The following is a 19,730-nucleotide window of genomic DNA, read 5'->3' as shown; positions in this document are numbered from 1 at the left end:
AATATCCAGCCACATTTGTCATACACATCGCAGCGACATGGCATTCTCATATAAAAGGAGTCTGGAATCTGGGGCGGGAACTTTCAGAGAGATCTCATCAGGAGAATTTGTAATGTCTTTTGCTACTGAATGAGCTAAAACATTGCAAAAGTGAAAGCCATTCCTTTCCATACAGCGAAATGCCAGCTCCCCTCTCTCTGTAACCTATGACATTTTAAGTTGCGTTTCCTGAAAAACTAGACGATTCACATAGTTCTGTTATTTTTAGCTTGAAATTTTGATAAGAATGTGGTGAGAAGTTTTTGGTTCCTGTTACAAGACCAGAATTGTCCATTCCTACACAGACCTTTCTGTCCTCGGTCTCCTCCATTGTCAGAGTGAGGATAAACGCAAATTGGAGGAACAGCATCTCATATTTCACTTGGGCAGCTTACAGCCCAGTGGTATGAATATTGATTTCTCTCACTTCAGGTAGCCCCAGCATTCCCTCTCTCTCTATCCCCCCCCCACCCAAGTCACACTAGCATCTCATTTTCACCCTACAAACAGCTTACAATGGCCTGTTTCCTTTGTCATCATTATTTGTTTGCATATCTTTGATACATCGTTCATTATCTCTCCACATCACCATCTATATCTCTCGTTTCCCTTATCCCTAACCAGCCTGAAGAAAGGTCTCGACCTGAAACGTCTCCCATTCCTTCTCTCCAGAGATGCTGCCTGTCCCGCTGAGTTACTCCAGCTTTTTGTGTCTATTTCCAGAATTGTATATATGCCATGCCTGCATTTCCTACCGCCTGATAAACACTTTCAATATCTGATACCATGAACTCTGTAACTGCCTGATACCTATCACTTCCATTTATTTTTCATTTATCTCTTGCCTGGTTTTTTTTTTGCTGACTCGCAGTGCCTTCTGCTTCATCTGTGCCTTGGTTTTAAAACTCCTCATCCCTGCCTTTGCCCCTCGATGTCCCTGATGCGTCTCTGCACCTCCTGCAGGCCAGTGAGTCTTGGTGATTTCTGCACTCCTTTAATTCAGGCCCTTTGCTTGCCCCTATTCTTACTTGCTCCACTAATTACAAGCGTGCTTTCAGACACGCCAACATCCAGCTTAAACATTCTTCCTCAAAGATGCAACTTAAAATCTCCTGTACGCATCCTCATTCCTGACGCCTTTCTGCCAAATGTTCTCAGTTTATTAATACCAGAAAATAAGCACACTGAGATATTTAGTTGCTTTGAAAAATCGTTTGCCATTCAAATTGAGTCTCTTAAAAAGTGGATATTCGTAATGGTTCTCGCATCTTAAACTGCAAACTTGACAATCATTTCAATCTCTCCCAGTGTTACTATGCTCAGTGGAATGAGCATTTCAAAGTCTTTATTTAGGAATGTTACTTGACTGAGGATGCAGAAGGAATGTTGATGTCATGGATTTCCAACATTGATATGAAAAGACAGAACATGATGCAGCCCTCCCTTGCTACGGCACTGTGTGACCGTTATTAATGTGCTTATGTAGTCAAAGATGAATGTGTGATTTAATGTTATCACTGAGCAGGTAGAGTTAAATCCATGGGTCAGTGAACCGATGCAATTTTCTGATGTCCAATGGTTCACTGATTCTGGTGCAGAAACATCGCTGTAATTCTGAAAAGATTAAGCATTGTTGACTGCGGACACAGCGGCTAATGCATTAACGAAGCTCTGGGGATGGAAACAAGAAAGGTGCTGGCTGACGACCTGACTTTCCACTTGGGGCAGTAATGCAGGGAACTGGATCCAGCAGTCGTTGCCTGGCTGGCTGCCTCCTGTCGTGTACAGTGGTTGTCAGAAAACATCTCATGCGTGGAAAGTGCCTTGTGAAGCAACACTAATTCGAGCTAAAGTGACTTCTTGACTTGTTTCATCACTAAAATGAACACCATAGAATATTCTGTAGGAAGTCATGATGTAGGACACTCCCTGGTTGATTTGTCAATAGTGGCATTCTTAAAATTCTGGCACATTTTTCAAAAGGAAAATATTTTGTCGGTGTCAGAGTTGAATTTGTTGATTTGTGGAAGACCATTTAAATGAGTGGGGGTGTTTTGTTGTTGATTCTCTTGCTCTGGAGATTGGCTCTCAGTCCCTGCTGGGTGCTTCCCTTGACACTTCCATCCCTCCCAAAGCCTTCTGAACTGTGCAGCCTCTCCACCACAGCTGTACATTGTAACTCGTATTGTGAAGAGACGCTTCCCTGGACAGGAGTTATCCTGTTACTTGGACCGACATTCACCAGGTCTACACATATTGATTGATAGAACAGTATTAACACAGGCCCTTCACCCCGCCAAGTCCATGCTGACCATCGATCACGCATTCACTCTAGTTCTATGTTTTCCCACATTGACTGACTTTTGCTCCTACTTTCTGTCATGTAGCAAGCGTGCGCCTGCACCATGCCTTTAATGACAAAGTGCTGCTAAACAGTTTCAGCCACTGGAGCACATTTTTAATAACATGGTCATTGGTGTAATGTAGGAAACATGCCACACGCACAATGGCCGTATAATCTGGCCTGGTGATGTAAATTGAGGAGTAAACTTTAACTCCAGGGTACTGGCTTGGACACTCCAGGCTGTCAGAAGGTGTTTTTGATGTCTATCTGCAAGATTAGGCAGAACCTCTGCTTAACATCTCGTAAGAAAGGCTCTTCATCTCCCAGTGCTGTATGAGAGTGGTCAGTCTGGAGCTTTGTGTTTGTGGGATTGGGACTTAAACCCAACCCAACACCATCTGCCACAGGGTCAACAGAGGCTCAGCTAACTTGTCAGGCATCTGTGGAAAGCACAGTTTAAAACACACTAATTATTTTATTTGAGCAAAAGTTGGAATGTGGAGGCAAGGTAAATGGAGTGGGGTAAATTAGGTCCAAACTTTTGTGGAGATTGTTTCCTTTAAAATATGATCTTCATTGACAGAACCTGCAATATGAAAGATATCTGGCGTATCGGAAGCTACGGGGAGACCTGATTGAAATATATAAAGTTATGAGAGGCATAGACTGTGTAGTTGGTCTGAACTGTTTTCCCCAGAGTGAATATGTCAAAGACAAGTGGGAAAAGTTTGAAAGAAATGGGCAAGGTGTGTGAGTGGGTGGTTGGAGTGGGGATGGAGGCAGACATGAAAATGGCATTCAAGAATCCTTTAGATAGGCACATAGATATGGAGGGATATGAACTCCATGCAGGCAGAGACGAGGAGATTAGTTTAACTTGGCATCATGTCCAGCACTGACATTGTGGGCCATAAAGACCTATTCTTGTGCTGTAGTGTTCTATGTTCTGTGGCTGGAGAATTATCTGAAGCTGGCATCCAAAGAATAAAATTATTTTCAATGGGAATTACACAGTTCCATTAAGAAGAATGCTGAAGAACATAGGGAGCAAATACTGAGATTACATAGTGCTTTAGATGAATTCTCTGCTGGACTTGATTTAATGAAAGGCAAGCATTGTCTGCATTCTGCAGTGTCCACACCACTCATTGTGTTCCAGCACAAATTCATCTCATCATCGCACACAGGAGGAGGCCTTTTGTCCTGTCAACATCAAGGCAGCGCTCTGCATGGCGGTTCACTCAACTACATCAGAGAAGCTGGAAACCTTCAGATCCTGCAACATCCGTGGAGAGAGAAACTGCATTAACATTCTAGGTGGTTGAACGTCCCGTAGAACTGGTGATCTAATATGAGAACCATCCTTCTCACGGATAAATAGAAGAGGATGAGGACATTTGGCCCTTCCAGCCTGATCCACAATTCAATAAAATTATTGCTGATCATCAAGAATTGGGTAGCCATTTCCAGCTTTCTGCACACATTGCTTGATCCCTCCAACCCTGACTTCATCTAGCTTCTGTGCTGAAGAAATTTCTCCCCAACCAGTCCAACATGATGCCTTTTATCCTTTGGACTGTGAGCCCAACTCACAGAGGCCGCTGTCATCAGGAACATCCTTCTTCTCAACTAGATCTTATTCCAGCACCCTGGCTGGGACCGTGAGTGTAGTCCTTACCTGCTCCCTACCATCTCCCGTGGGGTGTGATGGAAACTGCGGTGTCCTCGCCTTTTGGTTGCACACATGTCCCCGTGCCAGGGATTCCTCTTTAGTCGCAAGCTCAGCAGTGGCTTTTATCTGTGCCATGAATGATGCGCCGTTGATTGGGTGCAGTCAATCTCTGGTTTATATGCTGCTGTGGTCCCCCGAAGAACATGCACTATTGCAGCAAGACATCCCTGCTCCTACATTCAGATCCTCTCACTACGAAAGCCAACTTAATTGCCTACTGCACCTGCACGCTTGCCTTCAGTAATTGGTGAACAAGTACCCCCATGTCTCAATGTGTCTCCCCTATTTCTAATTCTTGGCCATTCAGATAATCTGCATTCCCATTATTTCCATCAAAAAAGGGGAACCTTGCATTTTTGCACACGATATATCTGTTCACTCCGTCAACTCTCCATTTCAACCTTCATCCTCCAGAGCTCATTCACTCTCCCAGCTCTGTGTCACTCACTGACTTAGAGATTCCACTTTTAGTACAGCCCAGGAACGGCAGTTCGGCCCACAGCGTTTCAGCAGAACATGAGGCCAAGATAAACTAATTTCCTTTGCCTGCAAGTGATCCATATCCCTCCATTCCCTGCATATCGACGTACACATCTAAAACCTTCTTAAACGCCACAACCATATCTACCTCCACCACCACTCCTCGCAATGAGTTCTGGGCATTCACCACTCTGTTTAAAAATACTTGGCCTGCACATCTCCTTTCAACGTTTGTACCTCTCAGCTTAAAGCTATACCCATTAGTCTTTTGACATTTCCACCCTCGGACAAAGGTTCTGACAGTCTAGACAGAAGGAACTGCAGATACTAATTTACAAATAAAAATTCAAAGTGCTGGAGTAACTCAGCGGGTCAGGCAGCATCTCTGGAGAGCATGGATGTGCGAAGTTTTGGGTAGGGACCCAATGTTACTACAATCCCCACTACTTCAATCAGTTTGTGTCTTTTTCTGATTGTCTACCCTATCTATGCCCCGTATAATTTTATATGCTTCTGTGAGGTCTCCCCTCAACCTCTGATAGAACATAGAAATTCACTTGTTCAAATCATTAATATGTCCAAGACTGCGTGAAGTAAATAGAAAAGCTTTGGTTCTGGTAAGTCAAACAAAGAGAGGGGTTTCTTTTGTAACAGGCTGTAATTCGGTGTGCATTGGCATGTGTTGTGATTTTGGGTGGGAGTTGATTTCCACAGCCAAGATCCACAGTGTGGCCAATGATTACATTCCTGGAATGGTTGTGTGGAGTTTAGTTGGCCTCAAAAACTCTTTTCTTTGTCCCACAGGATGTTTACGACAAAGTGGAGTACCTCAGTTCATTGGGGAAGGCCCAGACAGCAGTGGTGCAGAGAGATGCGGAGATCGGAGTGGTGGAAGCCGAGAGGGATGCCGGGATCCGGGTAACGTTCACTAATCACTGAAGTCCAGGGATTCTGGGAGAGTAGGGGCCTGATTTTTCATGTAGAGGGAGCGTAGCTGAGCATGAAAACTTACTGGCATACAGTCTGTGGTCACTTTGTGTTAAAAGCAAAGAATTGGTGATTACACTGGCACCCTGCTGATAACACCCTACCAAAGATTTGTTTCACCACTCTTGGTGCTGGAGTCTTAACACCAGTACATATCCCCTGCACGGAGTTACACCCTGAACACATCCCCTGCACTGGGTTACACACTGAACACATATCCCCTGCACTGGGTATCCCCTGCACTGGGTTACACCTAACTGTGCCGGATGCATGTTGCCTGTAGCGATGAAACGTGAGCGCATGTCTTAGTGTGGAGCGGACCACAGAGGCTGTGTCAGGAGAGCAGCACGGCCGTTCCACACAGACACGGACTCAGGACTGCACCCTGGATGGGGAAGTGAGTGTGGCCCTTGATGATAAAGACAGTACCTGCTCACTGCCATCACTCTCACAGGGTGTGGTGGAAGTTGTGGCATCCCCTTCTCTTTGTACAAACTTCCTCATGCCAGAGATTCCTCTTTAGTGGCGAGCTCGGCAGTGGCTGCTCTCAGCGCCCTGAACAACCTGGCGCTGATCAGGTGCAGCCAGTCTCTGGTTTATCCGTTGCCGCATGTGGTCAGGGATACTCCTGTAGCTTTCCTCAAGGTCCAGCACTTACGGCAGTGGTCCAACCTTCAACTAAACTGCCTGGCCACATGGTGACAGATGATTTATGTCCATTGTGCTGTAACTGAAACACGATATTTCCCCTCCCCTCTCCCCGCACCACCGCATTGCTAGCTTTTCTGCGAACAAAGCTTCTGAAGAATAAATATAAAATCTCCGATTTCTCGCCTGGTGCTGCCCAGTGCCAATGCTACATGGATAAACTTGCCAACAAAGAGTGAGGGACACTTCAACTACAGTGAAATTCCAGTCGAGCCTCATTATTCTTGTGCTCACACTATCCTTAAAATCCACAGGAAGCTGAATGCAAGAAGGAAACCATGGATGTCAAGTACAGTGCGGACACCAAGATGGCAGACTCCAAACGAGCATTTGAATTGCAGAAGGCATCTTTTAATCAGGAGATAAATATAAAGGTATGTTTGTTTTGTGCAACAAGGAGTGAGTATAAATACTGTATCTGAAAGTTCCAGTGGGATTTTGATGAGGCCACAGACTGTACAATACATATAATTTTAATGGGACTGATTATTGGGCCAGGGATTGTCTCGGTCACGTGTCTGCAGCTCGGGAGCAGACAACTTGATCGATCTTTTTTAGTTTAGAGAGAGAGAGAATGGAAACAGGCCCTTCAGCCCATCAAGTTCACCCCAACCATTTTTGATCACTGGTTCTGTTATCCCACTTTCGCATCCATTCCCTACACACGGGGCAATTTACAAAGTTCTATTAATCTATAGACATGCACATCTTTGTAATGTAGGGAGAAACCAGAGCATGTGGAGTAAACCCAAGCGGTCACCGGGAGCGTGCAAACTCCACACAGATAGCACCCAAGGTCAACATTGATCCCAGGTCTCTGGTGTCATAGCTCTACCAGCTGTGTCACTGTGCTGTCCTTTATTGCTGCTTCATCAGTACTTGTATTTTTTTTTAAAAGACAGTGCTGGAGTAACTCAACATGACTCATTGAGTTACTCCAGCACTTTGTGTCTTCAAAAAAAAACTAGCATCTGCAGTTCCTTTGTTCTGTGTCAGTATTTATGCTCCACAGAAATCTCCGTATTTCACTCCCATCACTTTCTCCCTTGTGTATTTAACAAGCTTCTCCTTGCATTTCCCAAAGGCATTTTATTGCGGTAAATAAAACCTGATGGTGTTGATGTAACTAATTGGCCTGGGTTAGTGATTGGAAGGCTAACAGAATGGCAACATGTAATGAGGGGTTCCGTGCTGGGGTCTGTTGGCACTGTATAAATAATTTGGGGCCACTCCATTTGCTGAAAACATTATGAGCGGTCGGAAGATAAGTTGTAAAGAGACTACACAAGCTTCCGATATATGAGTGAGCTTATTCACAAACAGTGAGGGATAGAGATCTGGCAAATGAAGTATTTTTGGGGGGAAATTGTAGTATTCATTTTGACATGAATATTTTAAAGAACATTATCTAAACACTGAGAGATTGCAGAGATAGAGATCTGGATCTCCTAATGCGTGATTCACAAAAGGCTTGTTCACAGTTACAGGAAGTAACTAGGAAAGCTGACAGTGATATTTTTTTCTACAGAATGAAATTTATTTATGTCCGAAGAAGGGTCTCAGACCGAAACGGTACCCATTCCTTCTCTCCAGAGTTGCTGCCTGTCCCGCTGAGTTACTCCAGCAGATTGTGTCTTATCTTCGGTTTAAACCAGCATCTGCAGTTCCTTCCTACACAGTGTTATTTATTTGTAAGGGAAATTAATGCAAAGCAGGGAGGTTATGCTTCAATTATATAAAGCAGTGACCTGACCCGAAACGCTGTCCATTCCTTCCCCAGATGCTGCCTGACATGCTGAATTCTTTTAGCAGCTTGCCTTTGCTCATAGTTCCACCACCTGCTGTTTCTTGTGTCTCAATTTTTAATTTTTTTACTCTATCCGATCTTCGGAGAGTTTCGAGCCTTTTCTGGGCTTGAAGAGCATTTCTTGGAATCGGATTGTGTGACGCGCACTGTTTGAAACTCTTGGCAGAGAAAGACATGAAACAGCAGCATCTCTGTTTTACTCATTGAAATAAATGTTGCTGTTGAGAATTAGTATTAGATTGCAACTCAGTGGAGGAAAGATGTGTTGCAACATGAAAGAAGGGAGGAAGAGAAATATTGAACCTAATTAAAACGTGGGGGTAGGTTGTGGGGAGTCACGTAGGATTGGTTTATGGGAAGAGGCTGATGGATTCACTCTGAAGAAGTTCAGTTCCCAGAGGTCATGACCACCACAGAACACTGGGAAGACTGGGCAAGTGTGTCGGCCTGGGACGAGCCAGATTCTTTAATGTTCCCTGAACAATCAGCCAGTCTCTCTCTTTTGCAGATACTGATGGCCATGATCTGCTGGTACAGTCCTTGCTTTCCACCCCCTTCCCCGACCCTTAAGCCTTGTGTCCTTCCCCTCCTGTGCAGAGCAGCTACCACCTACTCATATCTCCGAACCCCTCGAGTGTATGGCTTGCAGGCTATTTGAGCAGCGAAGTGACCCTGTAATCCAGCCTGCAACCCACAGGCTACACTTTATGCCCTGCAGACCTACAACCTATCAGTAAATCAACCCTGGATTTTTACATTCTTTATTTTAGTTCCATTTTCCCTCCTCTTTCATTCTCGGGCTACAGGATCAGTGGTGAGGGTGAAATCTGTTATGTTGAAGGATGTATTCTGGAATCTATGCAGTGATTAAGTGGCGACTCTGGGAACTTCCTCCCAGCGACATGGGAATGACAAATGTGTCCCAGTCAGGATGCTGCAGACTGTCGACAACAACAACATATTAATCTTCTTCTTATCGAGTCCACACACAAGATTAGAAGTTGTTCAGCCAGAGCTGAACACACTTCTCGGCATCTGCACAATGGTGTCTGTCTTGCGCTTCTTGTGCGTGGTGGTGGAAAGATTGGTTGAAACAGGGCCGCGACGTGAACGCTCTTTCCTTGACCCCAACATATTAATGTAACAGTTCTAACATAGGAAAGCAAGCCAGGACTGCAAATGGGTCTTACAAATAGATTGAACGTTGCTGTCTCATAGTCATAGAGTGATATAGTGTGGAAACAGGCCCTTCGGCCCAACTTGCCCACACCAACCAATATGCCCCAGCTAGTCCCACCAGCCTGCACTTGGTCCATATCCCTCAAAATCTGTCCTATCCATGTACCTGTCTTAACTGTTTCTTAAACGTTGGGATTGTCTCAGCCAGTCTCCTTGCAGGAGATGTATTTTCCACCAGATTTCTCTGTTTTATTCCTTGCAATAAATTAGATTGTATCCCAGTGGAGGAATAACATGGCACAATATAAAAGAAGTTGGAGTAGTGGAGCAGCTTTTAAAGCTGGTGTCTCACAATGCCAGTAACCTGGGTTCAATTTTAAACTCGGGTGCTGTCCACATGGAATTGGCATGTTCTTCCTATGGTGGTGTAGGTTTCCTCTGGGTGTTCTGGATTCCTCCCACATCCCAAAGATGTGCAGGTTGGTAGGGTATTTGGCCTGTGCACATTCCCCCAAGTGCATAGGGAAAGTGGGATAACATAGAACTCGTGTGAAAGGGTCGGCATGGACTCCGTGGGCCAAAGGGCTTGTTTCAATGCTGTATCTTTCAATACAATCAATTAATGTAAGAGCTCTAACAGGAAAACAGGGCAAGCCTACAAATGGGTCCTACAAATACGATTTTAAAATACTGTCTTCTTGGAGATTTTCTATCAAGCATCTCTGTTTTACTCATTGAAATAAATGTTGGTGTTGAGAATTAGTATTAGATTGCAACTCAGTGGAGGAAAAATGTGGTGTGACATAAAAGAAGGGAGGAAGAGAAATATTTAACCTAATTAAAACGTGTGAGGGAGAAATCTGAACCTTGTGCAGTATCTGTGAGGACCAAAGTGGAATCACTCTGAGTAGAACACTGAAATATTCTTTTTTCAACCCCATTTAGAAAGCCGAGGCTCAGCTGGCTTATGAACTCCAGGCGGCCAAAGAGCAGCAGAAGATCAGACTGGAAGAGATTGAGATCGAAGTGGTGCAGCGCAGGAAGCAGATTGACATTGAGGAGAAAGAGGTTGTTCGCATGGACAAGGAGCTGATCGGGACGGTGAAGAGGCCGGCAGAAGCAGAGGCCTTCAAGATGCAGCAGCTTGCAGAAGGCCAGAAGTGCGTGTTTGACTTCCTCCGCCATTCCCCCTGACTGCTTTCACTCTGTTAATGAAGCTCTGTTGTGATGCACCTCATCACAGGGGTGGTCTGTTGAACAGAATGCATGTTCTACAATCCTGGGCAGAGGAATTGGGTGTAGGAGATAGAGAATCTTCCCAGCCTGCTTCCTGTAAAAACTCTATCCCCTGCTCCCAATTCCTTTGTCTATGCCGCATCTGCGCCCAGGATGAGATGTTCCACACCAGGGCATCGGAGATGTCCTCATTCTTTAAGAAACGGGGATTCCCCTCTTCCATTATAGATGAGGCTCTCACTAGGGTCTCCTCGATATCCCGCAGCTCCGCTCTTACTCCCCCTCCCTCCATTCGTAACGACAGAGTCCCCCTTGACCTCATCTTCCACCCCATTAGCCATCACATACCGCATATAATCTTCCAACATTTTCGCCACCTCCAACGGGATCCCATTACTGGCAACATCTTCCCATCTCCACCCCTTTCTGTTTTCCGCAGAGACCGTTCCCTCCAAAACTCCCTGGTCAACTCATCCCTTCCCGCCCAAACCACCATCTCCAGGGTACATTCCCCTGCAACCGCAGGAGATGCAACCCCTGTCCTTTTACCTCCCCCCTCGACTCCATCCAAGGACCCAAGCAGTCTTTCCAGGTGTGGCAGAGGTTTACTTGCACCTCCTCCAACCTCATCTACTGTATCCGCTGTTCCAGGTGGCAATTTCTCTACATAGACCAAGCGCAGGCTCGGCGATCGTTTTGCTGAACACCTCCACTCAGTCCATCTTAACCTACCTGATCTCCCGGTGGCTCAGCACTTCAACTCCCCCTCCCATTCCCAATCTGACCTTTCTGTCCTGGGCCTCCTCCATTGTCAGAGTGAGGCCCAGCGCAAATTAGAGGAATTTAATCCATTGACTTCTCCAACTTCAGATAGCCCTTGCTTTCTCTCTCCATTCCCTTCCCAGTTCTCCCACTTGTCTTACTGTCTCCGCCTATATTCTATCTTGACATCAGTCTGAAGAAGGGTCTCGACCCGAAACATCACCCATTCCTTCTCTCCAGAGATGCTGCCTCACCCGCTGAGTTACTCCAGCATTTTGTGTTTACAGGAGAAAGAGTGGGCCACTCGGCCCCTCAAGCCTGGCCAACTGTTTAATATAACCATGGCTGGTATGCACTGGCCACTTCTGCACCAATTCCCTATAAATCACAATTCCCTAATGTTTCAAAAATGAGTGTACATGCAATTTTAACCCTTATGATAATCTTGCCTCCGCAACCCAGACAATCACCACCTTCTGCAAACAAAACTGTTTTACATGAGCAGTCCTTTATCTTGCAACTGTGTCTCATTCGAGACTCATCCATGAATGAGAACATGGCAAAATTTCCCCAGTCATGTCCCTTCAGCATTTTGTATATCTCAATAAGATCGCTTCTCATTCTTCTCCAAAGAATAAAGACCCAATCTGTTTAGACTTTGCCTATATGGCAGTTGTCTCATTCCAAAAATCAGCTCAGTGAATATCCTTTGGGCTGCCTCCAATATTTCTAGTTGTGGTAAGGAGACCAAAAGAGTGTGTAGATTTCCTGCTGTGGCCTCATCAAAATTCTGCACCAACTGTAACAAAATCTCTCTATTTCTAATCTCCTGCAAAGTTTTGTAATTCATGCACTATGATACCTAGACTCCTCTGAACTTCAACCATTTGCAGGCTCTCCACTTTGATAAAAGTTTTCCTTTGGATTTTAGTCTGAAGAAGTTTCCCAACCCATCTGCCCATTTTCCTCCCCAGATGTTGCCTGACCTGCTGAGTTACTCCAGCAGAATTCCACAACCTTTTGATTTTTCTTGGTATTAGTTTAGTATTGTCACGTGTATCAAGATGCAGTGAGAAGCCTTGTTTTGTGAGCTATCCAGTCAAATCACACTAGGACACGAGTACAATCAAGCCGTACACAAATACCACAGGTAGTGCAAAGAGAAAAATAACCAGAGTGCAAAAAATAGTGTTCAGCTATAGAGAGAGATTTAAAAATGTGCAATGGTCGCAATGAGGTAGATTAAGAGATTAAGTCTATGCCCATATTTAATGAGAAGCCCGTTCATTAGTCTGATAGCAGCGGGAAACCACATTCCTCACATTGAACTCCATTTGCCAAGGTTTTGCCCAATCACTCGATATCTGCACCCTCACCATTAATGCACAGTAGCAGGAGCGCTTCCACAGTGACCTGCCCACCGTTTACCCCCATGTTTTGTGAGATCTTGCTATGTGTGAAATGCTGCCCATGTTTCCCACATTCCATCAGTGACTGCACTGCAAGCACGGTGTGATTCCCAGACATGTTATAGTGGTGGATAGTAGGCTAATTCTTATGCATCTCTGCAGGGTGAAGCAAGTGCTGTTAGCCCAGGCTCAAGCTGAAAAGATCCGCAAGATCGGTGAGGCTGAGGCTTCCTCTATTGTAGCCATTGGAAAAGCCGATGCTGAGAGGATGCGTTTGAAGGCAGCAGGATATCGGCAGTATGGAGAAGCAGCCAAGATAGCGATGGTGCTGGATGCTCTTCCCAAGGTAACCTGGCTGTTTTAACAATGTTGCAAGAATCGCACCTTGTGGACTGTCAGAAAGCCTGTCAGGGTAAGGTTTCAGAGTTGTCCGTGGAGCAGCTGAAGGAAGCACGGAGGAATGGTTCTATTGTGCCCTGCTGCTCCAGTAGACGTGGAAATGTTGATTCAGTAAGGAACTGGATCTGCGTTTGAAAAGGGCAAATGTGAAAAGACCGGACCGAATTAGCAAGAAGAACTGCAATCACTCTGTCAGAATCTCCTAAATTCTTCAGTCACTGTACCTCTGAACTAAAAATCCTGTCAAGACAGTTGCTCAGTGTACTGATCAGGCAGTGAGGATGGTGAGACATTTGTGCCATGTTTTTTTGCTACTTTTTACTCACGGTAAACCTCTATCCACAGATCGCCGCACAGGTAGCAGCTCCACTTGCTAAGACGGATGAAATCGTGATCCTTGGTGGAGACAGTCACCGCATTACATCAGAGGTCACGCGCTTACTGGCTGAGGTCCCTGCCTCCGTCCATGCTCTCACAGGGATGGATCTCTCGAAGGTCAGTGTCACGCGTCTTTCCTGAAATGTTTTAGTATCCTGTAAATGTACCTGTTTAACACTTTGCATGTTAGACTATTTCATGCGAGCGTTTGACGGAATCACAATGGAGGTGGTCACACTGCCCTCCAGAATGCTGCAGTTGAATCTGCCTCCACTCCTGCCCCTGACAGTGCATTACTACAACCTCGCCCTAAGGAGAGCAACCCCTGTCTATGTGACTGAAGACCTCAATCCAGGAATCAATTTAATAAAATTCTTCTGTTTCTCCAAAGACCCAAGTATTTTTCCAAAAATGTTGCACCAGAACTGGACATCTCTAGTTGTAACCATCAAAGGTCTTCATTCCCCATGTATTTTTATGTCTGGACCTGCCTGACCACTTTAAATCAACAACATATGTATGCCTCTAGTTCACTCGGTTCGCACACAACTTCTGGAATTGAGCTCTTAATTGACATTCCCTCTTCACATTCTTTTAATCAAAATGTGACATTTAACATTACTCAGCATTAAATTTCTTCTGCATTCTGCCTACCCACCACAAGTCTAGTGCATCTCTTGGAAGTCTTTTACTATACACTCTATTTCATCATTGCCCATGTCATTGATTGCAAAGAAACCCAGTGATCCGCTAACTGATCCCAGGAAATTTCCGCTGGCGTTCCTTCCACTGCGGACGCTAACCTATCACCGCTGTTACTTCTACAAAGCTGTAATCTACCCATTTGTTTTATTCCTTGGCTTTCAATCGTGTTGCAAGAATGCTTTGTAGGACGTTATCAATTGCCCTTTTAAAATCCAAATGCACTACATTAATTGCATTCCCTCATTGACACCTGGGGTACTTCATCAGAAAAATGGTGGCACAGTGGTGCAGTGGGTGGAGCTGCTGCCTCATCGTGCCAGAGACCAGGGTTTGATCCTGACTCTTGGGTACTGTGTGGAGTTTGTACGTTCTCCCTGTCATCGCGTGGGTTTCATCCGGGTGCTCCGGCTTCCTCCCACGTCCCAAAGACGTGCAGTGTGTAGGTTTGTAGGCCTCTGTAAATTGCCCCTAGTGTGTAGGGAGTGTATGTGAAAGTGGGATAGCATAGAACTAGTGTGAATGGGTAATTGATGGTCAATGTCAAATCTATTCGTCACATGCACCAACAAAGGTGCAGTGAAATGAATTTGCCATGCAGGGATACACTTAAAAAAAGAACAAACAATACACAATCGAATTCAACACTAACATCCACCACAGCATTCCTCACTGTGGTGGAAGGCAACAAAGTTCAGTCAGTCCTCCGTGGTTCATCCGTGGTCAGGGCTATAAACCCTCCGTAGTTGCCGCTACGGACGGCCGTATGTACAGGCCCTCTCGTCGGGATGATCTAAACTCCGATGTCGGGACGGTCGAACGCACCCCGCGGCTTTGAGCGCCCGAATCGGCACTTTCCTACCGGAGACCACGGCTTCTGGATGTTATAGGCCGCAGGCCGGCGGTCGGAGCTCTTCCCCGGCGATCCCCGGCTAGGGATCCCAGACTCCGGATGGTAAGTCCATGCCACGCCCGCGGCTAGAAGCTCCGCAGACCACAGCCCCCATGATGCCAAAGTCACCAGGCCAGCGATCGGAGCACTCCTCTCTGGCGACCCCCGGCAAGGGTTCCCCCCCGCTCCGCGATGGGAAAGTCCACACTGCGCCCGCTGCTGAAGCTCCGGGCCCGACTCCGGCAAAGGCGGCTCCAGTCCAAGCTGTGAGGCCCGTGCGGGAGGTGACATGGTAAAAGTTGCCTCTCCGTCGAGGAGGCGACCAAAAGTGGTTTCCCCCTTTCCCCCCACCACCCCCTACACAAGACATACCGAGAGTCACCTAAACTAACATTTGAACACACCAAAATAAACAAAAAAAGTCGAAATATCGAACACGCTGCTGGCACGGCAGCCGTCTTGTAGCGCCCCCCCACCGACCTATCATGCTTAATGGCCTTAAGGGCCTGTTTTCATGCTGTACCTTTTAAAACAATCAAAAATTCCAATTTACATGGATTTGATTTGCCTATAATAAAGTTGTGATTGTGGTTGCATAGCTGTGGCTTTATGGAGGGATTACCCCAAGTGAGATCAAACCAAAGAACCTTTCTGAATTAAAATTGGGTTTGTCATACTTTTGCCTCTTTGGGTGATTTAAAACTGCACTCCACTTCGGGAGCAGTTGATCTAGACAGCTGCAGCTTAACCTCGAGTGTCTGAATGATCAACTGTTTAAAACAAATGGAAGAAATTGGAAATACTCAGCCGGTCTGGCAGCATTGGTGGAGAGAGAACTATTAGGTATATTTCAGCTTGACGATGCCGCCTGCCCACCTTAGTGTTTCCATTTTTATTTCACATTTTGTTATTCAAGCCAACTTATCCATGTAGAGGCTCTCTGTCAAATGTCTGCTGTGTGTTCAGGTGAGTATCTGAATACTGCAGGGAATGGTGCACAGGTAGAGGCATCTGGTTCTGGCAAAGTTGGACTCATCTCTTAACATTACATTGTCTTTCTTTCCTAGATTCCTTTGATGCAGAGTTTAACCAAAGCTTGATCATCAGTCAACCAACCTAGGATGTTTCCCCACAGAAAGTACTACTCCACAGCTCTGCACCTCAGAATACTTGTATAAGGATCTCCTTTTCTACGAAAATTTATGCGATTTTCTTTTTTTAGATTTTTTTGGGGTTTAGTTTTAAACCTCTGGTGCCTTAATTTAATCTGGTTCAGAATATCAAGCAGTTTTGTTTTTAAAGTGATCCAAACTTTCAATCATTGCTTTTCATTTGCTGATGTTCACACTTTGCTTTCAGAGTACATGAGATTCCAGTCCATGTTGCAGGTTGTGTGGAGGTTAGTTATTCATCGGAAAACCACACCAGCCTTGTGGAATGTTGGCTGGTTGAAACTTTCTGCGGCTTCCTTACCTTTTTATTTCAGCGCCACTGTCAATCCTAACAACCTGGTGGCGTTGATATTTGGAAAGGAACCATCAACCCAGCAGAAGGCCACTCAGCTAATCATTCCTGTACTTGGATTCTTACTTTCACACTGAATACCTAGACTCGTTTCCACTGAACTTCAGAGGACAATGAACTCTTGAAGTGCCTTTGTTGTTGGACTTAAGCTTGGACATTCCAAGATCTCCCTGACCAACCTACAACATGGACAGAGAACAAGCAAAGGGTGGCAAGTACCAAGAGAGTTGGTAGTTCTAACAGACCAGGTTGTTGTTTTGTTTTTTTTGACTCCCCTGTGTCACTGGTTAAACCTGATCATGGAATGGTGATACCAAGAGACACGGCCAATCCTGGATGGTCTCCTCATGAGTGTCTCAGGATAGGAGAGAATAGGTGGTTGATGTGTGGAGGACATTTTTGGATGTTCTGCTCGACTGAATACTGGTCACGATGTGAGATTGTGTACATTAAATTTGAAAGTCACTGCAGGATTCACAACCTGCAAGAATAAAGTTTATATGTATCAACCACTTTTTGGTCTCAGCTGTTGATTATGCTGGATATTATGTACACATCTAAATCACGTGCTCACCTCGCTGTTTTCTCCAGTGGGGCCAAAGAAATGTCCTCCATACAGCAACGAGAATGCATCCCTGTGAATCTCTGGTCTGGTCAGGTGATGAGATACTGGCTGTTACCTGTGACACACAGATGCACCACCTGAAGTAGCAGAGAGCCGTGAATCCATTTCACTCCAACTAGAACTAGCAAACAAAATACCCCGTACCCTTCTCTGGTAGAAGGATGGTGCCTTAGGCCACAGACACCAGAGAGCAGCCAGGACACTGGGTTGAGTCTGGCTGGGGTTCCACAGCTGCATGTTTACACTGGTGAATCTACCGGTGCATCAGCGGAGTCTTCCAGTGACGCACCTCACCCTCCATCTGAAATCAAATGGCAGCTAGATCAGAGGCTCTGACACTCTTCAGTCCCGTGCTCACTGGCTGTGGGGAAAAGGTCTCTGGGTTGTCCATGTTTTGACCTCAGCAACTATTGGTAAGAGTCCGAAATGGGTGAAGTTGTTCTCTGAACACAGCAAGCAGCCACACTCCCACTCCCTTCTTCAATGTATCAAAGTCTTAAATACAAACTGCAAATCAGATAGAATTAGCCAGCTGGTATGAAATATCCATACTGCACCAACTCAAGAAATTCATGCAATTATTTTAAATGGGTGAGTGGCTGTGTTGAGGGAGTAGAGTTCTGCCTTCCACACTGGTTACCTCTGTTACTGTTTCTGGTGCCTGCGATTTTGACATATTACCTACCTACCAAAGTGCAGCCTGAAGTTTCCACTGTGAGAATTTATGCAAATTCTGGAATGCCATCTAAACTTCTCTATGGTGTGTGACCTGCCCCCACCCCTCCCTCTGCCTGATGCCCCTGCATGGGGTGAACATCAGTTCAGAGCAAATTGTTTTTCCTGTTTTTCCAAATGTATTCCAGGAACAGAAGCCATGCATTCGTGCAACAGGTTTTAAACCCCCTCGACTTTAGTTTCTGTCACAGTGCAGGAACCTTTTACTGAAGCTGCAGGTGAGGCGAAATTTCCCATTCCTGGTGTGTTCCATTTCTTTTCTAATCTCTGACAGTGGAATATGCGTCACAAAGCAGCCTACGGCCCTGTGTAATTAGATTTTCTCCAGCTCATAGAGTCATACAGCACGGAAAGAGGCCCAACTCGCCCATGCCAACCAAGATGTTCCATCTAAATTAGTCCCGTACCCGTCCAAGTGTCTTTTAAATATTGAAGATTGACAGCAAAACTCAGCATCTATGGAGTATAAACCAGCATCTGCAGTTCCTCCCTACTCATCTTTTAAATGTTGTTATGTTCCTGCCTCAACTACTACTTCTGGAAGCTTATTCCGTACACATCCCCACCCTCTGTGTAAAAAAGATGTCCCCCAAGTTCCTGTAAAACTAGGACGACACTGGCGCAGCTTGTCAAGCCGCTGACTCATAGCGCCAGAAACCCGAGTTCTGTAACTTTATCAAAATCTTTCTCCTTTCTGCCCTCTTGTTCTTAATTTCCCTGTCCTGGGGAAAAGACTGTGCATACGCCCTGTCTATGCTTCTCATGATTTTATACACCTCTATAAGATCACCCGTCAGCCTTGTAAGCTCCAAGGAATGATCTCCCAGCTTGCCCAACCTCTCCCTATAGCTCAGGCCCAAGAATCCTGGGAACATCCTCGTAAATCTTCTCTGCACCCTTTCCCAGCTCAATGGCATGTTTCCTATAGTAAGGTGAGTAAAACTGACCACAATACTTCAAGTGCAGCCTCACCAACATTTTGTACATAGCTTAAGTTGCATTGGAGACTGATTACCATCCCTGCAGGTGTGTGATGTTGGGTATGGGGATATTGCAAGTACACAGTGAAATGTTTGATCTTCGCATTCCCCTCCCCTTCGGGAGGACCAGAACAACTTTAACTTTGCAGTTTAACCTCTGAGTCCCAAGGTCCCGCCACTGAGCCAACGGGATGCAGTTAACTGGCCCATGGCTTATTCAACCAGCCACGCTTTTTAATGCATTGACAATGTAAACTGAAAATTAATTTGATCGTGTTTTTTCCTGCCAAAAATAATTTTCTTTAATGATGCATCTGTGTAAAAAAAAATTAAAATTTGAATCGACATTTCTGAAAACTTAAAAATAAGTATAAAGAGGAGCGAATGTGGTGTTTAATATGTACTCCCTAACATTTGTATAGAATTAGTGGTACAATTATGTATACAGTCAGAAGTAATTGTTTATGTAGTCTGTTTTTCAAATTGATTTGCATCTATGGTAATCACTACTCAGTGAAATATAAATACTGACATGTTGGTCCAAAGTCTTTGTCTTCTCTGAGCAGAATTCTGTCCAACGAGCAATTTGTGGGCGGGTGGGGTGCAAGTGGCTGGTCAACGTCGAGGTTGCAATGCAGACGGTGCCAGATGCACCGTGTAAATGAATGCTGTTTCTTTCAAGCTTCATTTATTTACGTGATGTCAGGTGGGTGGGGACACAAGACATTGGAGATGCTAGGGGTTGGAACAGCCAACTGGTGGAGCAACTGTGGGGGGAGATTTTTTAATTTTCGTAAATATAAATTGAACTT

General features: G+C 45.3%; 1 protein-coding gene across 3 annotated transcripts in view; it reads left to right on the top strand.

Annotated features, from left to right (window-relative positions):
- The window catches only part of flot2 (flotillin 2), a 101,778-nt gene extending 82,315 nt beyond the window's left edge, over nt 1-19,463 (top strand). For all 3 annotated transcript variants that reach the window (XM_033045818.1, XM_033045819.1, XM_033045820.1), the window contains 6 exons: nt 5,400-5,513; nt 6,545-6,664; nt 10,222-10,436; nt 12,846-13,029; nt 13,428-13,577; nt 16,122-19,463. In XM_033045818.1, the coding sequence (XP_032901709.1) occupies nt 5,400-5,513; nt 6,545-6,664; nt 10,222-10,436; nt 12,846-13,029; nt 13,428-13,577; nt 16,122-16,154 (816 nt within the window). In that variant the 3' untranslated portion in view covers nt 16,155-19,463. The remainder of the gene's footprint in view (nt 1-5,399; nt 5,514-6,544; nt 6,665-10,221; nt 10,437-12,845; nt 13,030-13,427; nt 13,578-16,121) is intronic.
- Nucleotides 19,464-19,730: the final 267 nt, after the last annotated feature.

The sequence above is a fragment of the Amblyraja radiata genome, chromosome 28 (assembly GCF_010909765.2).
Source record: "Amblyraja radiata isolate CabotCenter1 chromosome 28, sAmbRad1.1.pri, whole genome shotgun sequence".
In the NCBI taxonomy this organism is placed as follows: domain Eukaryota; kingdom Metazoa; phylum Chordata; class Chondrichthyes; order Rajiformes; family Rajidae; genus Amblyraja; species Amblyraja radiata.
The sequence above is the reverse complement of the archived record's forward strand: the minus strand, read 5'-3'. Positions and strand labels throughout refer to the sequence as shown.